The 21,699-nt window shown below is 40.2% G+C and overlaps 1 protein-coding gene across 1 annotated transcript in view; it reads left to right on the forward strand.

The window, feature by feature from the left end:
• cep104 (centrosomal protein 104) overlaps nt 1–21,699 on the forward strand; it is a 226,267-nt gene that overhangs the window by 15,036 nt on the left and 189,532 nt on the right. The window contains exons 3-6 of the mRNA XM_043675400.1: nt 2,460–2,615; nt 3,941–4,165; nt 9,307–9,528; nt 20,407–20,574. Of these exons, the coding sequence (XP_043531335.1) occupies nt 2,460–2,615; nt 3,941–4,165; nt 9,307–9,528; nt 20,407–20,574 (771 nt within the window). The remainder of the gene's footprint in view (nt 1–2,459; nt 2,616–3,940; nt 4,166–9,306; nt 9,529–20,406; nt 20,575–21,699) is intronic.

Raw genomic sequence — 21,699 nt, forward strand, 5'->3', positions numbered from 1 at the left:
ACCCTAGCAATACATCCTTCACCTTCTTTAATGCTGGTGCACATGATTTACCATGGCAACAACATTTAAAGTTGCATGTATGCTGAATACCTCCGACTTGAACTCCTCATCACAGCTCGTAAGCTATCTGTTGTCTTTTTGTCAAATCTCCCATTTAACATGCAGTGTTGAATGAGTCAGAAATTCTTCCAGTTATTGGTTGCAAAGAATTAGGATTTCATCTTTTGGCCATTTCATAAACCCTTGCCCATTATCTGTAGCTTCACTAGACTACCTGGTAACAGAATACACCATCCAAATTCAGCATATGCTTAGGTTATCGTGCCTAAAATTGCTCTCTAACATAAATAAATGAGCAATCTTGAAGAAGAGCAGAAATTGTAAAATCTTTGTTCCACCCAATACAGAAAATTTCACCGCATTAGTTTTTTAACTATTTACAATGAAAGAAAAATGCTAGAAAAACAGATAACGTGGTAGTTTTAATTATCCTAATATAAGACTAGAAAATAATGTCTAAAGGAAAAGGGGTGGAGAGAATGTTTAAAACATTTACAAAGGTGGATAATTTCAAATGGCACCGGAAATGTTGGTGAGAATACACGCTCACTCCTGACACTTTTCCTGCAGCTAACTGGACAAAGGATGGACTTTAGTCCTTTCTGGACAGGAGGGTACACTTCAGAGAGTTGTTAATCAATCAAATCGGCCAGTAGTTCTTTAGCTCAGAGGGTCCAGTGGGAACAGTGGTCACTACTGGAACTACACTGAGTACCACACTAAACACTATATAGGACAAACAGGAAGACAGCTAACGATCCACATCCATGAACACCAACTAGCCACGAAACGACACGACCAGCTATCCTTAGTAGCCACACACGCAGATGACAAGCAACATGAATTCGACTGGGACAACACTACTATTATAGGACAAGCCAAACAGAGAACAGCCAGGGAATTCCTAGAGGCATGGCACTCATCCACAGATTCAATCAATAAGTACATCGACCTGGACCCAATATATCGACCACTGCAACGGACAGCTGGAACTGACAACCGGAAGCGGCAGATTGAAACCACTATAAATGCTGGAGGAAACATCACAGAAGCGCTTCACAGGAGGCTCCCAAGCACTGAGTATGTCACCTCGACAGGGGACGAAACGTCTGCAACACAAATTCCCAGCTCGGCGAACAGAACCACAACAATGAGCACCCGAGCTACAAATCTTCACACAGACTTTGAACTGATACCTTTTTATGATAGGGACTTATCTCGCCCACAGGCACCTGACTTTTCTTTCTTACGAATTATTGCCATTCCAATGTTGTCTGTCTAATTAAGAACATGTAGTGCTTTTGTAAAATTTTGTATAAAGTAAGCTTGCTTGAGACAGGAGAGAGTAGCCTGCGAGGACTCTTAAAGGAAGAGCTGGTACCCTACTCAAGGTTTTGGAACCTTACTAACCTAGCTTATAGGTATCAGTTAGGAGAAAGTGAGGACAGCAGATGCTGGGGATCAGAGCTTAAAAATGTTTTGCTGGAAAAGCGCAGCAGGTCAGGCAGCATCAAAGGAGAAGGAGAGTTGACGTTTCGGGCATAAGCCCTTCATTCCTGAAGAAGGGCTTATGCCCAAAATGTCGATTCTCCTTCTCCTTTGATGCTGCCTGACCTGTTGCACTTTTCCAGCAACACATTTTTAAGTTATAGGTATCAGTGTTATGTTGTAACAGTGATACTATTGGCAAATAAAGGGGAAGACTAAAATTAAAATAAACTGTCTGTAAGAGGTTTTTTCATTCCAGACTACCAAAGAGTATGATCTCTGGGACGAACCAAGAGAGGCTTACAGGTCAAGTCCATTAGGGATTCCCTGGGCCGTCTCAAATCAGTACTTTAACATAAGGGCAGGAGATACATGGGAATGCCATGGCCTGCAAGTTCTCCTCCAAGCCACTCAGCATCCTGACTTGTAAATATATCACTGTTCTTTCACTCTCACAGAGTAGAAATCCTGGAATTCCGTCCCTCGTGGTATTGTGGGTCTACCTATTGCACATGGGCTATTGCAATTGAAGAAGGCAGCTCACCACTACCTTCCAAAGGGCAGTTAGGGACAGGCAAGTAAATGTTGGCCAGCTAGTGATGCCCATGTCCCAAATGCAAATGAGAACAAAAGGAAAAACAGCAGAGATACCAATGCTTCAAGTCTGAAGTAAAAGCAGATTAAGCTGGAAAACATTCAGCAGATCAGGCAGCATCTGCTCAGAGAAAAAAGGAATTAACGTTTCAGGTGGATGATCTTCACCCACAAGTTGTCAAGTAATGAATATCTCTTAATCAATGTTCATGCTCATCTTGCACTTCTGTCAAGAGAATCATTTGTATATTTGTTTGACAAAGGACTTTTTGAATGTTGATAATTTGAGCTTGTAGATAACTATTTATTTTGTTCAGGTAGGAGAGCGTCTGGGCCGTTATGAGGTGGAAAAGCGCTGTGCAATTGAGAAGGAGGACTATGACCTGGCTAAACAGAAGAAACAGCAAATGGATGATTATAGGATGAAGGTTTATCAGCAACTTGAGCTACATAGCTTGCTGGACATGGGAATGGTCAGTGTAGATTAGTGCTATGATCTTTTATATGAAAAATCTAATGTCTTTCAGGGAAGGGGATTTTCATCCTCGCCTGGTCTGGCCTGCATGTGACTCCAGACCCAGCAATCTGGTTGACTCCCAACTGCCAATTAGGGCTGAGCAATAAATGCTGGCTTAGTTAACGATGCCCACATTCAGTGAATGAATAAAAAATCACCTGCCTACCCTCCCTAAATAAACAGTGATTTGCCTCCGATGATGAGCCAGATGTGAGTCTCCAATTTGCTGTTGGAGAGAGTTTATTTTACATTTCACTGTAATAAAAATCACAAAGAAAATGGGTTCTGTTTAATATGTTCATGTAGCAATAGCCTGCTGGAGGTACCTTGCACCTGGGGCTGCATTGGAAATGAGCAATGTTGCTTGTTGCAATTTCCTTCTGGCCTTTTGATTGTGGAGCTCCAGTAATTGAATGTCAGCACTGCCTGTGACAAAGCTTAATCATTATTTTTAAATTTGGGAAACATACTATTCAAAAAGTACTCAACACCCATTTTTCCTCCTTCCCTGAATAGTCTTAATACATGTTGAGTGGACAAAATTAACTTGTGCATCATCCATGTGGTAATATATCCTGACAATCCTACTCTGACTAAACTCAACACTTATCATTGTATAATTGTCAATAGATCACACTGCATGATATTTGTAAGCTGGAGAATTGATTAATTGGGTTCAAGACTGTGAATTCAAGTTTATTCCAGAAGTTTAAGCATCTAGTTCAGGTCGACAGTGCAGTGCTGCATAATCTGTGGCCGTTCAAAGATTGCCTGTTACTATACATAAGAAAAGCATAGGAGTACTACATTGTGTTTTGGTCAATATTCATCCTTCCGCCACCATTACTGGGACTGATTTATTTGCTCAGTTCTTTTGATCTGTGCAAATTGGTTACTGTGTTTCCTAAGTGGCATGAGTAACTATTGTTCAAACTTGGCTCAATTGACCTTAAAGGTACTTGGGGCATCCTGAGATTTTAAGTAAATGCTATATAAATGCAAGTTGTTCTGTTCTTTTCTGGGTGCACACACATGGTATGTCATATCTGCTGTCCATGTTAACTGAGTGCAGATTAGGAACTGAGCCCAGAAAATTGGAATAGTTGATATTCCAAGTTATTGCCTTCTAAATTGGAAGCTAAATCTGTTGAGATTAGAGAAGGCAACTTCAAGTTGTGTTATGTAATATTTAAAGACGTGTAGTTTAGCAAGTAATATATCAGTGACTGTATGTTAAATATAATTCTTTGCTTAAAAAGGCTGACGATTTTTGCTCTCCAGATCCGAAAGTTTCCTGAGATTCCTCTTGAACCAGTGGATCATCTTAATAGAATTCAACAGCAGCAAATGGTATTGGGACCTAAATCTGCACCAACTGTGAAAACCCATCTGCAGGAGTCATCTGAAGAAAGCCTCAGGCCATATCAGACCCCTGGAAAGCCACAATGGTCTCCCATATCGCAGCAGTTTTCTTCTACTCCACCTGCTCGATTACCTTCTCGAAGGGTACGCATTTTCCTATAACAGCTTGGTCACTCACTTAGGAAGGAAGGATTTAGACTAATGATAAAGATCGATGTACTGGCTCATTCTAGAAAGGAGAATCTGTACATGAGTAGAACTTCCCATTTGTACAAAAGCCATCGCCCTATATTTGGATACTAATAATATTGAAAAAGATTAATATTGAACAAGACAAGAAATATTACAATTCGATTTTAATGATAGTGGGTTTTTTCTCGACATTTTGACTTGGAAGTCAGTTGAATCAAGGAAGGGCTCAGTTTCTTCGTCTGTTGTTATTTCTGTCATCCACTATGACATGTGCAAATCAAATGTCACAATGTAATGTCAATTGATCAATTCCGTACTTTAGTATATGTAAATGACAAAGGCTGCTTCGCAATTTTTAGTTTTTTTTTGATGAGGAGGTGAAAAGGGCCTTTGAAAATGTATTTAATAAAGGGCTACATAACAAATTAAAACACGGGGGTAACAGAGGAAATAGCAGAATGGATACCAAATTAGCTAACAGGTTTAAAAAATGGACAGGGTATTCATACACTCCAAAACCATTTCTGTTTTTAATATATTGAAGACTTGGAGTAATAGGATACAATTTTGCAACTTGCAGATGACATGAAACTTGCTGTAGTAGTGTACGGTGATAAAAGTATGAAACTTCAAGATAATTTAGGTTGGTGGAATGGGTGAATACATTACAAATGAAATTTAACACAGGAAAAAAATTGCCAGCTTACATCAAAACAGTGGGAAATGCGATCAACTGCTCTTTATGATACTATATTTTAAAGTGTGAGGAGGTCTGTAGGTCTAAGTGGGGGAAGTTTCTGGCAGTTATGAAGGTGATCAAGAAGATCTCACCTTCTGAACCTCTCACTTTGAGGTGTGGTGACCTTCAGGTTAAATTCAGACCAGTCATGTTTCTTTCATGAAGAAGCACTTCATGGTTTTCTGCGACCATGCCAACTTTAGCTTCACTCGTTTACAGTAAACACCCAGCTCTGTCTGTTTTCTAACACTTAAGTTTTAATTTTTAAGCAGCTTTGAACTGAGTGTCTATTGACTGTTAACTGGTGTATTGATGACTAGTTGGAAAATTCCTCCATCTGCAGAAGCATTAACACTTTTAAAGCAGTCTCTCAAAAGATGTAGCAGAAATGCAGCAAGATATGTGGTAATCTTTGAAGCTTCACCTTTACTGCTGTGTCACATTACATGGCCCAATCATTAGTTTGAGGAGGCAAGCCGATAACCTACTTTCTGCCTTCTCCTAGCAATGCTTTAACTGGCTCTTTGCAGTCAGCATGACTTTGTGCATGGGAAATCATGTCTCTCAAATTTGATTGAGTTTTTTTGAAGAATTGACCAAGAAGTTAAATGAGGCCATTACAGTAGACATTATTTACATGAATTTTAACAAGGCCTTCGACGATATGCCACATGATCGACTGGTTGGTTAAGTTAGATCACATGGGATCCAGTGAGGGCTAGCTAGTTGGACACAAAATTGGCTTGATGGTAGGACAGATGATGGTGGTGGTGGAGGGTTTTTTTTAAAACTGAAGGCCTGTGACTACACAGTTCAGTGCTGGATCCACTATTGTTAGTCATTTATTTGGATGAGTTTATAGGAGACATGGATAGTAAGTTTGGGAATGACACCAAAATTGGTATTGTAGTGGACAGTGAAAGAGGTTATCCAAGAATACAACAGAGTTTTTATCAACTGGGCCAGGAATGGCAGATGGAGGTTAAAACATAAATGCAAGGTTAATGAGTTTTGAAAAAATTTGTAGCTCAGGTTGTGATTCTGGGTGTAGGCTTGCTCACTGAGCTGCAAGGTTCATTTTCAGATGTTTTGTCACCATACTAGGTAGTGTCAGCAGTGAGCCTGGGATCCCAAGGAAACCCAAATGCACACATAAAAAGAGGGCTATGCCACCAGTGCTTCATCCAGAGGCTCACTGATGATTTTACTTAGGATGGTGACGAAGTGTCTGAAAATGAACCTTGTAGCTCAGCAAGCAAACCGACATCCAGAATAAATGCAACGTGTTACATTTTGGTAAGACAAACTAGAGCAGGGCATGCACAGTAAATGGTAGGGCCATGGGGAGTTGTTGATCAGAGAGACCTGGAGTACAGTTACATAGTTCCTTGAAAGTGGCATTATAGCTAGACAGGGTATAAGGCATTTGGCATGCTTGCTTTCATCGGTCAGAGCATTGAGTACAGGAGTTGGGACAAAATGTTCCAGCTTTACAGTACATTGTTAAAGCCACATTTGGATTACTGCATGCAATTATGATTGCCCTGCTATAAGAAGGATATGATTGAACTGGATAGATTGCAGTGTAATGGACCAGACCAAACCACCTAAAAATACATTAAGAAGGAAACACGGACCCTAACTTTTACTTGTTTAAAATACAAACACCAGGTGTTGCATTCCAGTTGCAATTCAATTGGCCAAACTATTTGATGTCAAGTGTTATGAAGATGTGGGTGTACTCTACCTTTAGGAAAGTTAAAAACTAGCAGAACTACCTGACAGCACCAAGTGTTCTAAACAAGATACAATGTAACCTTTTAGTCTAGCAGTTAGTGTAGCTGGTTGCCTGGAGACAAAAACAAATTTGAATTAGGCCAATCAGTTTAAATTATATCCCAAAAAATACCAAGCTCCAAGCAAGTTTGAATTTAGTATATTGACAGTATTAAAAAACAATGATACAATCCGATGCTTTGGGGGTATAAGACCAGGAAAACGTGAACAGTTGAGAACTGCTAAGCTATCAGCATGTACAATCTGTCCAAAACACAGCTCTCTTAAAGGTACCTTTATCGGTTAATGACCTGTGAAACAGAAATCCCAAAGAAGAAAAAAGTCTACAGCGGAAGATACAAAGAGAAAATTTGATAGCTGTCTGGTTTTGAATTCTGAATTTTTGGTCAATCTTACTCAGGGGTTTTATTGGATGAGTATTATAGAAGGGAAAGTAAAAGATAGGTTAGAGGAAGGAGTTGTAAATAGTTGTTAGTTAATTATTCTCTGTTATACTTTAAGAAATGAAGTTGTTAATTTTTACTTTAAATAGTTCTTGGCCTCTCTAATTTTTACAGATTATTGCACGGAATAAATCATTTCTGTCTTGCTGGTTTAAATTATTGGAGTGTTTATCCCATGTCGTAACATAAGCAAAACATTTTTTTTCATACACTATAGTTAAGGTACAACAAAAGAAATAAGAAATTGAAAAAAACTTAACTGTGTTGGAAAACGTAACAAAACAACAGCTTATTAATTAAAGGTTCCAATATAGTAACATTCCCTAAACACACGCTTGCCAAAGGCAAATTCAGAAGAACAAATTCAAAAGAACATGCAACTCCAGCAACAGGAAAAGCATCAAGATACCTCTGAGTAGTAGGTTGAGACGTACTGAGGCTTCCACCCAGCTTCAAGATCCAGCAAATGCTGCAACTGAAACTAAAAAAATCTTGGTTCTGAGGGAGCTTGCCCATTTATTCAGGCTGTTTCTATTGTCCCAGCATTTTAGGAAAAAAACCCAAGGCCTCACCAGTTGTATAATTTTTATTGGCTTTCAATAGAGAGCTCATCTCCTCTGCTTTAAAACCTCTTCAAAAACAAGGACAAAATACACCTTGTAAAGCCGTAGTAAGGTCACAGAAGACTTACAAGGATGTTACTGAAACTAGAGAGCTTGAGTTAAGGGGAGGCTGGGTAGGCTGGGACTTTGTCTCCTGGAGTGTAGAAGGCTGAGGGGTGACCTTATAAAGATTTATAAAATCATGAGGGGCATAGATATGGTGAATAGCCAAGGTCTTTTCCCCAGAGTAGAGGAGTTCAAAACTAGAGGGCATAGGTTTCAGGTGAGGGGAAAAAGATTTCAAAGGGACCTGAGGGGAAATATTTTTATGCAGAGGGTGGCACGTATATGGAATGAGCTGCCAGAGGAAGTGGTAGAGGTGGATACAGTTAGAACATTTAAGAGTATTTGACCGTTATGTGGATTGAAAAGGTTTAGAGGGATATGGGCCAAATGCAGGTAAATGAGAATAGTTCAGTTTAGGAAACCTGGTTGGCATAGATGAGTTGGGCTGAAGGGCTTGTTTTCATGCTGTGTACCTCTGTGATGCTGTGCCTGTGAGATGTGAAAGAATTAGAGCTTGATGTTCTGCTCTCCACTGGAGACTTTGAGTCTTTTCCTTCTCTCTCTCTCTCTATATATATATATCTCTCTCTCTATCTCTCTCTATCTCTATCTCTCCCACTCTCTCTATCTGTCTCTCTCTCTCTCTCTCTCTCTCCTTGTTCCATTGGGCCAGTCCTTCTGCCAACATATTTTAAACAGTATGACTGACATAGAGAAGTATTCTGCTGATTCAAGGCACAATAAGTTACTACGGGGGTCAACCCTGGTGTTCCCTGTAACTATTATAGTTTTTGTGTTTTGGTAAGTTGAGGTTCAATATACTGTGTCACCACTCAGTCCTTAATTCTGTTATAGCTGCTTATTCCAAGGAAATACTTCTTCCCCTCTGCAGATTACTTTATTTAGCTAAAATAGGAAAATTGCAATATTGATTCTCTGGCACCAAAGTAATACTGAAAGCAGTTAACTTAAATATATGTTCTGTTTAATTTTCAATTCTGTCATGTTAGAGAAGTTGGACTCAAATATATGGATTGGAACATCTGCATGGGAGAACGTGTCACAAACAAAATCTAAAGCTGTGTTTTTCATGAAGTGATTGGCAAATCTCTTTAGACAATCCGCTTTATGTTTGAAACATTTTTTCTGCCAAATTAGGAATAGTGACATGTGAGCTCTGAGTGCTAAGTCCAATCCAGGATTCTGGGGCCAAATAATTAACCTGTCCCATACATATCCAATAAGGAAGGAGAACTGTATCCATGACCATGTTCTGTAACGTGTCTGTGTGTGTGTGTCTGTGTGTATGTGCATGGGTCTGTGTGCGTGTATGTGTCTGAGTGTGTTTGTGGGGTGTGTGTTGTGTGTGTGTGTGTCTGTAAGCAGGAAACCTGTCTGAAGCTGATTGCCACAATTCTAACTTTTTTCTTTGTGGTCCTCCCTCAGGTCGATACCAGCTCACTTCCCTATGATGAGAGGCCACTCCCAGCTCAACGCAAACCTGCAGAATTATTTGGCATACCACAGTTGGAGGTTAATGAGTCAACTGCAGTAAACCCGGACTCTTCACCTACACCAAGAAGTGGAATCACAGGAGAGCCAGAGCCACTGACTGAAAAAGCTTTCAGAGAGGCTAGTTTTGCCATTGACTTGTTTGGCGAGGCTCTGGTAAGCATGGACAATTGAGCAATTCCTACTTGTTCAGCTTAGTTTTGCATATTGGCTATTATCTGCAATTGATTTTAGACTTTGAGACTCATTCCGTTAGGAAATTCCTTTCCTGAGAGGAAACATTACCTCTCAGGAGTCTCAAGTGAGCATCAATTTTCAATTAATCTTCATTGCTAGTAATACGCAGTAAAAAATATGTTTTCTTCTATCCATAATCTGAGCAGTTGTGCATCGTGTTAGACAAGAATAGATGGCATCAATATAGCACTTCTAAAATTTAGAGGAAAGTGATATGGTGGGTGTTCAAATGGCCAGAATAAGAGCAGCAGAGAGGTTGGGGGAGGACTTATATGCCATTGTGATACTTCAGGGTTGATTGACAGAGAGATGAAAGATCAGTTTAATTTGGAGGTTTTAGGGTTCTCACCTATGTAACCAAAAACAATGCAATGTGGTTGTTTTAAAAGTATAAATCAATATGTCATCTCTTCATTAAAAGATATTATAGTACATTTGAAGCAGAAATTGGTGAAACACAGTCCTGAATCTCAATAGAGAATAATTAACCCAAAAATAATCTTGGATAAATATCTAGATGTAAATGAGACTAATCACATGTGCATCAAGACTATTTAAATAAAATAGTTTAATCATGCTAATTAAATGTCATAAACGTGTAGCTGAAATGTGATCTGGATAGTTAAGGAAAGCTTGAGATGAATCTCACGTGTCAAATTGGAAGAAAAAAAATTGATATTTTTCAAGTGAAGAGAGGACTATGATGAGGTGGGGTACTGTTTCGAAACAAATATTCAGAAATATATGCTTTCTTCGATTGAAGGCAAAAGATTAATAAGTGAGCAATATACTGATGTCATAGTGCTACTCGCAGAATCAGAAGAGGCCCTAAAAATATTGTTTCATATAAAATCTAGAAATTTACAAGATAATTGCACATGAAGACCAAAAAAGCCACAAAACTGGAATAATTAGAAGCAATGCTAGGGTTGATCCCCTGGTGGAGAAAGTGAGGTCTGCAGATGCTGGAGATCAAAGTTGAAACTTTATTGCTGGAACAGCACAGCAGGTCAGGCAGCATCCAGGGAACAGGAGATTCGACGTTTCGGGCACAGGCCCTTCTTCAGGAATGAGCAGAGAGTGTTCAGCAGGAGAAGATAAAAGGTAGGGAGGAGGGACTTGGAGGAGGGGAGTTGGAAATGTGATAGGTGGAAAGAGGTCAAGGTGAGGGTGATAGGTCGGAGTAGGGTGGAGGCGGAGAGGTCAAGAAGAAGACTGCAGGTCAGGAAGGCGGTGCCGGGCTGGAAGGATCCGGCTGAGACAAGGTGGGGGGAGGGGGGATGAAGAAACTGGTGAAGTCCAAGTTCATCCCCTGCGGTTGGAGGGTTCCCAGTCGGAAGATAAGACGCTCCTCCTCCGACCGTCGGGTTGTTGTGGTTTGGCGGTGGATGAGTCCAATGGTTGATCCCCTGGTTGATAGCAGTTGTAGAATGGGGATATGCCAGTCCATTAGGTTGCAAATTGTGCAAGAGTGCAATTTGTTTAAGTACACTTTGGCTGCTGTTGATGGCCCACAGTGTCTCATGTCTTCAGTTGCCAAAAGAAATATCTCAAACTAGCTTGAGTTAAATGGTGTCACGTTAGAACAAGTGTATATATTTGTCAATATAAAATAAATGATAGCAGAAAATGACAGAAGGCATACAGAGTTAGAAGAGGGATAGAAGTGACCAAAAATAATTTTGTGAAAATGAAGACCATGTTATCAACAATGTAACTCAAGCTTGCAACAGGAAAAAATATTCATAAAATGCTCTTCTACTCTCTTTGTGGGGAGGCAATGATGTAATGGTATTATGAGTAGATTATTAATCCAAGAATTTGGTCATATTGTGGGTATGAGGGTTCGAATCTTGCCATGGCAGAATTTGAATTCAATAAATATTTGAAATTGAGTCTTATGATGACCATGAAACTACTGTTGATTGTCGGAAATCTACTATCTTCACCTTGGTCTGGCCGACATGTGACGCAAGACCCACAACAATGTGGTTGACTTTGAAACTGCCCTCTGAAATGACCTAGTAAACCACTCAGTTGTAACAATCACTACAAATTCTCAAAAAAAAGAGACTGGTTACACCACCTAGCATTGACCTTGGCATTGGAACCTCAGACAGCACCTTCCAATCTCTTCCATCTAGAAGGCTGCAGAAAAACCAATCTGCAAGCTTCCCTTCAAGCCATGCACCATCCTGACTTGGAAATATATAACGATTCCTTCACTGCAGCTGGGTCACAAATCTGGAATTCCTTCCTTTATGGCAATGTGGGGCTACCTGCAGCACATGAACTGCAGCGGTTCAAGAAGGCAACTTACAGCACCACCTTGAAGACAATTAGAGATAGGCGAAAAATAGTTATCCAGGAAGTGACACTCACGATCCACACATGAATTGAAAAATATTCTTGTCTTCCCAGAAACCTTGACAATATATGAAGATCTATGGAAGAAAATAGAGGACTTTGAAATGTGAGTGCTAAGATCAATGTTCCCTCTAAGCTTTGCAGCCATACAGCGCTTGGAGGGTCTGTGCATCCTGATTGACTTGTGAACTCGTTGACTTTCAGTTCTGGAGGTTAGAAGTATGCTTGGATCTCTGAGATCCAGGAAGCGACAGCAAAAGTTAGAGGGCATGTCATCTAACATGTGTGCTAACAATTCCGTATACAGATCATAACACAATTGAATATGCGAGAGTGCAAGGAACTCTTAAAAGTGACATCCCAGAAAACAAAATGTCAGTATTTTGTGGTTGGATCAGAGCTGAATAACGAGAGAGCTCTCTTTTAAAGGACAAAATAGAGGGCAGCAGAAAGTGAGGTCTGTCAGGGTGTGGTTGGATGATGGGTGCCAGAGTGGTTGGAAGCAAGTTACAGTGGATATGTGAGGATGACACGAGAGATAAATGAGATGTGTTGTGATAGCTAACTTCCTGACAAAAGTAGCAAAGGGGATATAAGACCACAGTGGAGTTATGAAAGAAGTTATGTTTGTAGAGTGTGGAGTGCTGGGAGATCAGCCAGAAGATTATTAGAATAATTTAATATTTAAAAAATAACAAAAAGCATGAATGAATGTTTCAGTAACAAGCTGGCTAAGGCAGAGGATAGACAATGTTATGAACTTGGAAGCAGGAGGTCTTTGCAATATTAAATCTGTGAGGTTGGAAGCTTCAGTTGTGATAAAATAAGGCACCAGTAGTGCTCAGTTTGATTTTCCCTGCTGGGATGACTGTAAAGCAGTATAATTGGTTCTGTTGAAGTAATTTTGCGTTTTTAGTGTGTATTTCCAATTCTTAGTAAATTTGCAATTGGTTTCCCTTTTTATATCTTATCAATAAACCATTATATTTTCACAATTCAGGTTGTAACTTTACATTTGCTCTTTCGATTCACTCCCTGAGGGAGTCTGTTGGTTAATTTGTTGAGCTTCTGTATAAAGAAAAAAGTTAGGAGCTGTTCTATCTTTTGCTGTTGTCAGAGTCTACAGTGCTTCCCAGGCAAGAGCAAATATTGGAATAAAAGCCAAAAATTGCAGATGCTGGAAATTCACAACAAATGTATAGTGCTTGAGAAACTAATGAGGCTGTCAGCATCTGTGGAGAGAAAAATTTGAGTGGAGTTAACATTTTGAGTCTGGTATGACTCAACTTCATAACTTACATTGAAAATGTAGTATTTTCATTGACATTTTGAAAATTGACACAGTTTGAATGCTAGTGTTCTCTGACCTCTGTCTAGATCTTGGCCCAGAGCTTGGCCCTGATTTATGACTTTTTAAATACTTTGCCCCTTGGTGCTTGTGTGAATCTTGTTTAAAAACATGCTCCACGTTGTTGACGTTTCCTGGCTTTCGGTATTCACAGCTTACTGAGTGGAACACCACCAGATTTGTCTTTGGAAGCACTGCTTTTTATGATAGGCGTCAGTGACTTGGATTCAGGAACATAAGATAATACGTAACTGGGCTTGAAGGATAAGCTGAGTCTGATTATAGAAATATAAATTTAGCTTAATAAAAAAAGTGAATGAAATGGTAAAAGGTGTCAGACAGTTGTAAACTTCATAATGCCGCAGGGAATGTTGAAAGTTTTAGAGTTATTGTGGTGGAGCCCACTAAGGGACAGGCAATTTGGAATTTAGTTTTGTGCAATGAGTCAGACTTGATAAGGGAGCTTGAGGTGAAGGAAGCCTTTGGAGACAGTAACCATAACACGGGGTGCACATTGACTCGGTGGTTGCAGCCTCATATCACTAGGGACTCTGGTTCGATTCCAGGCTCTGGTGACTGTCTGTGTGGAGTTTCCACATTCCCTTTGTGTCTGTGTGGGTTTCTTCCAAGTGCTCCAGTTTCCTCCCACAGTCCAAAGATGTGCAGGTTAGGTGAACTGCCCCTGCTAAAGTTGCCCATAGTGTTCAGGAATGTGTCTGGGATAAATGTAGGATATAAGGGTAGGGGAATGAGTCTTGGTGGGTTACTCTTTCGAGGGTTAGTGTGAACTTGTTGAGCCGAATGGCCTGTTTCCACACTGTAGGGATTCTGTGACTTGTATGATATCATTATAAAATTTACTTTGCAGTTTGAGAGGGTGTAGCTGGAATCAGATATAACAGTATTACAGTTGAATGAAGGCAAATACAGAGGCATGAGGGATGAGCTGACCAGACTTGACTGAGAGAGGAGCCTAGCATGAAAGACAGTGGAACAGCAGGGGCAGAAGTTTGTAGGAGTAATTCAGGCGAACACATCAAAAATTCATCCCTAAGAAGAAGAAGCATACTGAAGGGAGCATGAAGCAACCATGGCTGATGAAGGAAGTCAGAGACAGCATAAAAGGAAAAGAGAAAGCAAATATTACAGGACTAAGGGCAGTGGGAAGCCTACAAAGACCAAAAAAAGACAATGAGGAAAGAAATAAGGAGGGAGAAGATTAAATATGAAGGTAACCTAGCCAATAATATAAAAGATTGCAAGAGTTTCTATAGATATATAAAAGGCAAAAGAGAGGCAAAAGTGGAAATTTAGCAGCTGGAAAATGATGCTCGAGAAATAGTAATGGGAACAGAGAAATGGCTGAGGAACTGAACAAGTACTTTGTGTCGGTTTTCATGGTTGAAGACATGAGTAATGTCCCAAAAATCAAGAGTGTAGAGGGCAGAGGTGAGTAAGATGACCATCACCAAGGAGAAGATACTGGAAAAACCGAAAAGACTGAAGGTGGTTAATTCACCTAGACCAAATGGACCAAGCCACAGAGTTTTGAAGGAGATAGCTGAAGAGATCGTGGAGGCGTTAGTAGTAATCTTTCAGGAAATACTAAAATCAGGGAGGGTTTCAGAGGACGGAAAATCGCTAATGAGCACCCTCCCCCAACCCAGTTTAAAAAGTGAATAAGGCAAAAGTCAGGAAATTACAGGCCAATTAGCCTGACCCTAGTCGTTGGTAAGATTTTGGAGTCATTGTGAAGAATGAGTTTTCTGAACACTTGGAAATGCGTGGTAAAATAAGGCAAAGTCAGGATGCTTCTATCAAAGGTAGGTTTTGCCTGACAAATCTGTTAGAATTCTTTGAGGAGGTACTGAGCGGGTTAGACAAAGGAGAGCCACTTGGACTTCTCGAAGGCATTTGATGAGGTTTCTGAGTAAGATAAGGGCCCATGGTGTCAGAGGCAAGGTACCAGCATGGATAGAAGTTTGGATGTATGGCATAAAGCAGAGAGTGGGGATTAAAGGGTCCTTCTCAGCATCGTAGCTAGTGACCGGTGTTGTTCTGTAAGGGTCGATGTTAAGACCACAACTTTTGATTCTAAACCTTAATGATCTAGATGAAGGAACTGAGGGCATTCTGTCTAAATTTGCAGATGATACAAAGATAGGTGTAGAGAGACAGGTAGTTTTGGGGAGGCTGCAGAAAGATTTTGATAGGTTAGGAGAGTGGGCATAAAAGTGGCAGATGGAATACAGCGGCAGTGGGAAAATGTGAGCTCATGCATTTTGGTCAGAAGAATGGAGACAAGACTATATTCTAACTGGGGAGAAAATTCAGAAATCTGAAATGCAAAGGGACTTGGGACTCCTAGTTCTGGATTCTCTTAAGGTAAACTTGCAGGTTGAGTCAATAGTTAGGAATGCAAATATAATGTTGGCATTTATTCCAAGAGGACTAGAATATATAAAGCAGGGATGTACTTCTGAGATTTTATAAGGTTCTGGTCAGACCATACACAGAGAATTGTGAGCGATTGTGGGCCTCATACTTTAGAAGGATGAGTGACCCAGGAATGAGTCTTAAGGAGTTTAATATAAGTGATCCCAGGAATGAAAGGCCTAACATATATGAGGAACATTTGAGGACCCTGGGTCAATACTTGATGGAATTTAGAAGGATGAAGGGGCATCTAATTGAAATTTACAGAATACTGAATGGCCTAGACAGAGTGGACGTTGGGAACATGTTTCTGTTAGGAGAGACTAGGACCCAAGGGTACAGCTTTAGAATAAAGGAAGACCCTTTAGAACGGAGATAAGGAAAAGCATTTTCAGCCAGAGAATGACAAATTTATGGAATTCATTGATGCAGAAGGCAGCTGAGGGCTGGTCATTGAGTATCTTTAAGACAGAGAGAGGTTCTGGATTGTCAAGGAGATGAAAGATTACAGGGAGAAAGCAGCAGAATCTGGTTGAAAAACTTAGCAACCATGATTGAATGGTGGAGCAGACTTGATGGACCGAATGGCCTAATTTCTGCTCCTATGTTTTACGGCCTTGTTGTCATAGAGATGTACAGGATGGAAACAGGCCCTTCAGTCCAGTTCGTCCATGCTGACCAGACATCCTAAACTAACCTAGATATGGAGATGCTGGTGTTGGACTGGGGTGTACAAAGTTAAAAATCACACAACACCAGATTATAGTCCAATAGATTATAGTTCAACGGGACAGGCAGCAGCGAAATGTGACCAAGCAGGGACTGATAGCTAAATTTGGTACCCATAGGGATGGCCTCAACCGGGACCTTGGGTTCATGTCACACGACAGGTGACCCCATTGCACCACACACACACACACACACACACTCCTATATATACACACACACACACACTCCTATATATGCCTATATATATACACACACACAAGTTTGTGGGGTGAATTTGTACTTACACAGTTACATTGTACTTTGCTCAAAAACTGCATGTATAGGAGTGTGTGGGTGGGGGCTTGTACGTGTCTGTGAGAGTGTATATGTATGTGTGTGAGTGTAAAGGGGTTTAAGTCTGTGAGAGGGTGCATGTGAGAGTTTGGACTGTGTGTGTCTGTAGGAGTGAGTGTCTGTTATAGGAGTGCCTGTGTGTGTGTGCGTGTAGGAGTTTCTGTGTGTGTATATGGTGCAATGGAATGTGACATGAACCCAAGGTCCCGGTTGAGGCCCTCCCTATGGGTACCGAACTTAGCTATCAGCCTCTACTCGGCCACTTTTCGCTGATACCCGTCCTGAAGTTGGCCTTGGAGGATGGTCACCTGAAGTCGGATGTCCTGGACCCTACATGTATACACTCTCTCACCGATGCTCACAAACCCCCACCCCAGACAGACACACGCACGTGTGCGCGCGCGCACACACACACACACAAAAACCTACATGCACGCATACAAGTATACGTTTGTGGGGTGAATTTGTACTTGCAGAGTTACATTGTACTTTGCTCAAAAACTGCAAAGTACATGTAAAACTTTGTTAACTTATTTTTAGATTAGAATCAGTCTAAACATTATGGCACAGACAGGAGGACAGAGGGGTGCTAATACCTCTGGGCTGACACCACTTGTTAAAGTTCACTTGAGAATGTAACTTTTAAAAAAAAAAGTTTTGTGATTTACATATGAAAGAAGTGAAACTAACATGGTCATTCCAACAGATGAGAGACTTAACAAATAATAAAGGTATTTTTCGATTTATAATTTCAGTTATATCACACTAAACTTTTGCTCTAAATTCTGTGTCTTACAATCTTAAACTTCACAACCACCTGATGAAGGAGCAGCGCTTCGAAAGCTAGTGCTTCCAATTAAATCTGTTGGACTATAACCTGGTGTTGTGTGATTTTTAAATTAATCTAATGTCATTTGCTCGTTTTTGGCCCATATCCCTTTAAATCCTTCCTATTCATGTGCCCATTAAGATGCCTTTTAAATGTTGTAATTGTATCAGCCTCCACCATTTCCTCTGACAGCTTATTCCATACATGCACCACCCTCTGCATGAAAAAGTTGCTCCTTAGGTCCCTTTTAAATGTTTTCCCTCTAACCTTAAACCTATGCTCTCTAGTTTTGGACTCCCTTACCCTGGAAAAAGACCTTGGCTAGTCACCTTATCCATGCCCCTTATCATTTTATAAACCTCGAAAAGGTCACCCCTCAGTCTCTGATGCTCCAGGAAAAATAGCCCTAGTTTATTTAGCTTTTCCGTATAGTTGAAACCCTGCAACCCTGACAACATCCTTGCAAATTTTTTCTGCACCTTTTCAATTTCACAACATCTTTCCTGTATTAGGGAGGCTAGAATTGAACACAGTCTTCCAAAAGTGGTCTAACCAATGTTCTGCATAGCTGCAACATGATATCCCAACTCCACACTCAGTGCATGTGTACAATGAAGACAAGTGTACTAAATCCCTTATTCACTATCCTGCCTACCTATGACTCTGTCTTCAAGGATCTATGAACCTGCATCCCAAGGTCTCTATTTGACAACACTCTCCAGGACCCTACTATCAAGTGTATAAGTCCTTCTCTAATTTGCCTTAGCAAAATGCAATACCTCACATTTATCTGAATTAAACTCTTATTTGCCAGTCCTTGGCCCATCTGATCAAGATTCCATTGTACTCTGAGATAACCTTCACTGTCAACTACACCAATTTTGCTGTCATCGACAAACTTGCCAACCATTCTTCCTGTATTCAAATCTAAGTCATTTATTTAAATGGCAAATAGCAGTGGACCCAGCACCAGTTCTTTATGGTGCGCCACTGGTCACCTCCAGTCTGAAAAACAACCTTCCTCCAGCACCCACTGACCCCTACCTTCAAACCAAAGTTCTTTTTTGAAAAAAGCATGAGGAACAAGTAAAGTATGGTCATAGATTAATGGTTAATTTAAAAGGAAAACAAGAAGTATTTAATCTATTTGTGAATCATAAAAGGGTTGTAAAAGCAAGAATGAGGCTAATTAAGGAGCAAAAAGAATATCTTGCTGCGAAGTGTGTAATTGAGCTAGTAAATGTTAATACTGTGTATTGACAGAAGAGGATGGTGCCAATGTAGCATTAAAGGAGAAAGCAGTAGTCAGTATTGGGTAGGATAAAAATAGATAATGACATAGTTGAAAGTTAGCAGTCCTCAAAATGGAAAGGTCATCTGGCCTGAATATAATGCACCTTAGGTTCCTGAGGGAAGTGTGGTTAGCAATGGTCCAAGGTGATCCTCATTTGATTCTGGGTTTGTGCCAGAGGACTGAAGGATTGTCGAGGTAAACACCAAGGGGGAGAGGAGTAAACCTGGCCTCAAACAGTTATGTCAATGACAGGGGAAATGGCATTAATTGGATCGGCCTACCCAAGAATCTGACATAGATTGTCATTCTGCCGATTGTACCTATGCTATATTATTCCACATTTCTGTGAATAATAACAAGTGAAATGAAATACTGAGCTGCACACTTGCATGTAGGCAGTGAGTACATTTATTGCATACTTTGTTAATGATGCTGAAATAAGTGAAGATGTTATTTGAATGATGCCTCAAGATTTTAGCAAGCAGTCATTTTCCAACTCTTTCACATGGAGATTCGACAATTGAAATACTTCTAAAATGACCTATTGCCTAATTAGTGAAGTTAGAGTCAAAAGGAAATTGAGATTAAATTGTGATGTACTAATCTCAAACACTGTTAAATTCTGATGAATGAGAAGCCTTGGCGATTTGTGTATGTTATTTTGCAGGATTCAAGTTAACTTGCAAGGTAAGGCAGCTGAAAATGTGTTGCTGGAAAAGCACAGCAGGTCAGGCAGCATGCAAGGAACAGGAGAATCGACGTTTCGGGCATAAGCCTGAAGAAGGGCTTATGCCCGAAACGTCGATTCTCCTGTGCCTTGGATGCTGCCTGACCTGCTGTGTTTTTCCAGCAACACATTTTCAGCTCTGATCTCCCGCACCTTGCAGGAGAAAGTGAGGACTGCAGATAAGGCAGTAAAGGATGCAGTTTTGAGCCAGTTTAAGGCAGGTTTGGAGCTAATTTGTTGGAAACAAATGCATATTTATGAGCAAATAGACTATTGGATAGAGTAGCAAGTGATAAAACCCAACTTTCAATTTGGGGTTTAGCAAAATGATGCTGCAAGCATTTGAGGAAGGAATTGCAAGATTTACAGAGATGAATTGAAAATCCTTTTTGATTTATACCTGCCATAGCTTTTGTGTCTTCAATCTGCAATTCTTTCCTGTGAAGCATGGTTAACAATTCTGCTCTGAACTTGGAGATTGACAGAGTCACTGCAGGAGGATAACTTCCTTTAATTGTTCAAACCTCTCGTTGAGAGAAGAAGTAAGAACTGTTTGAACCATTGGCTCATAGTGGATGTCATGGCACTGTCCTTGATTGTGGAGATCATTTTGTATAAAATTTTTGCATTATTGTACGCAAAGGAAGATGTGAGCGAATTCAAATTATTCATAACCTGAGTTCATTTTGTGTTTTGCTTAGTTAATTTGTATTCATGCATTTTGTTATCCGTAGGTGGCTGGTGCCTATTCTAAAACATGGTCATACAGAGAAGATGCTTTACTGGCTGTGTATAAAAAGCTTTCCACAGTTCCTGAAGGTACACCCAAGGATGAAGTAAAGAATTTATTGAAAGCAGCAATCTTCCTCATTCGTAGAGCTATTAAGGACAAAGTGTCATCTGTAAGTACTGCAGATTGTATATTTTATGTTTTTTATACTTTCTGTTTAGGCTAATAGACACTTTCTGTCACCCTCTCACATGCGCTCTGTCTTTTGCTGTACTTAGATACTCAACACTCTTGCTCCAACACACATTGCCCCATTATGTTTTTCACTGAAGTTTATTTTAAGTTCAGACATAACGGGTTGCTTACCTATTGACACCTGCATCAAGTTTAATATGTCAGGAATCAATTGATGGAACACTGGTTTGAAGCAGGAATGTAACTGCTCTTGTATCTTAGTTTAAGCACGTTTCATTCATTTGTGTTTAAGTGAACACTCATTGGAATTTTTACTTCAGATCACAATTTTCAGAAGCTGAGAGACCTATGTGGTAGATGTTTTTCATTGAAATATGCCAGCAGATTAATCAAAACACTAGTGAGAAACTATTCGAGTAAAAATTTGCTTTTTGAGTCACTTGAATAAACAAAATATTTGCTGTGATTCGTGTGGTGAGTTGAAAAGAGATACCGAACAACAAAGGAGGCATCACCAAACGTGAGATTGAAGAACTGGATTTTAACCAAGTCTTTACAAACTGATGTTGTTGACTTGTTTGCCGAGCTGGTAGGTTTGTTTGCAGACGTTTCATCACAATACTAGGTTGCAACATCAGTGACATAGAGACACCTTCAGTGACATAGAGACATAGAATCATGCAGCATGAAAACAGACCCTTCGGACCAATCAGTCCGTGTGGAACATAATCCCAAACTATACCAGTTCCACCTGCTTGCTCCTGTCCATATCCCTCCAAACATTTCCTATTCATACACATATCCAAATGTGTTTTAAATGTTGTAATTGTACCCACATCCACCACTTTCTCAGGAGATTCCATCCATATGTGAACCACCCCTGTGTAAAAAAAAGTTGCTCCTCATGTCTTTTTTAAATCTCTGTCCTCTCATCTTAAAAATGTGCACGCTCGTCTTGAAATCCCCCATTCTAGGGAAAAGACAACTACCGTTAACTCTGTCGATGCCCCTCGTGATTTTATAACCCAGTGAAGTGTTGGTGTTTTGTCCCGCTTGCAATTTCTGTGTCCTGTTTGTTGAGGTGGGTGGCATCACTTCCGGT

The sequence above is a fragment of the Chiloscyllium plagiosum genome, chromosome 34 (assembly GCF_004010195.1).
Source record: "Chiloscyllium plagiosum isolate BGI_BamShark_2017 chromosome 34, ASM401019v2, whole genome shotgun sequence".
In the NCBI taxonomy this organism is placed as follows: domain Eukaryota; kingdom Metazoa; phylum Chordata; class Chondrichthyes; order Orectolobiformes; family Hemiscylliidae; genus Chiloscyllium; species Chiloscyllium plagiosum.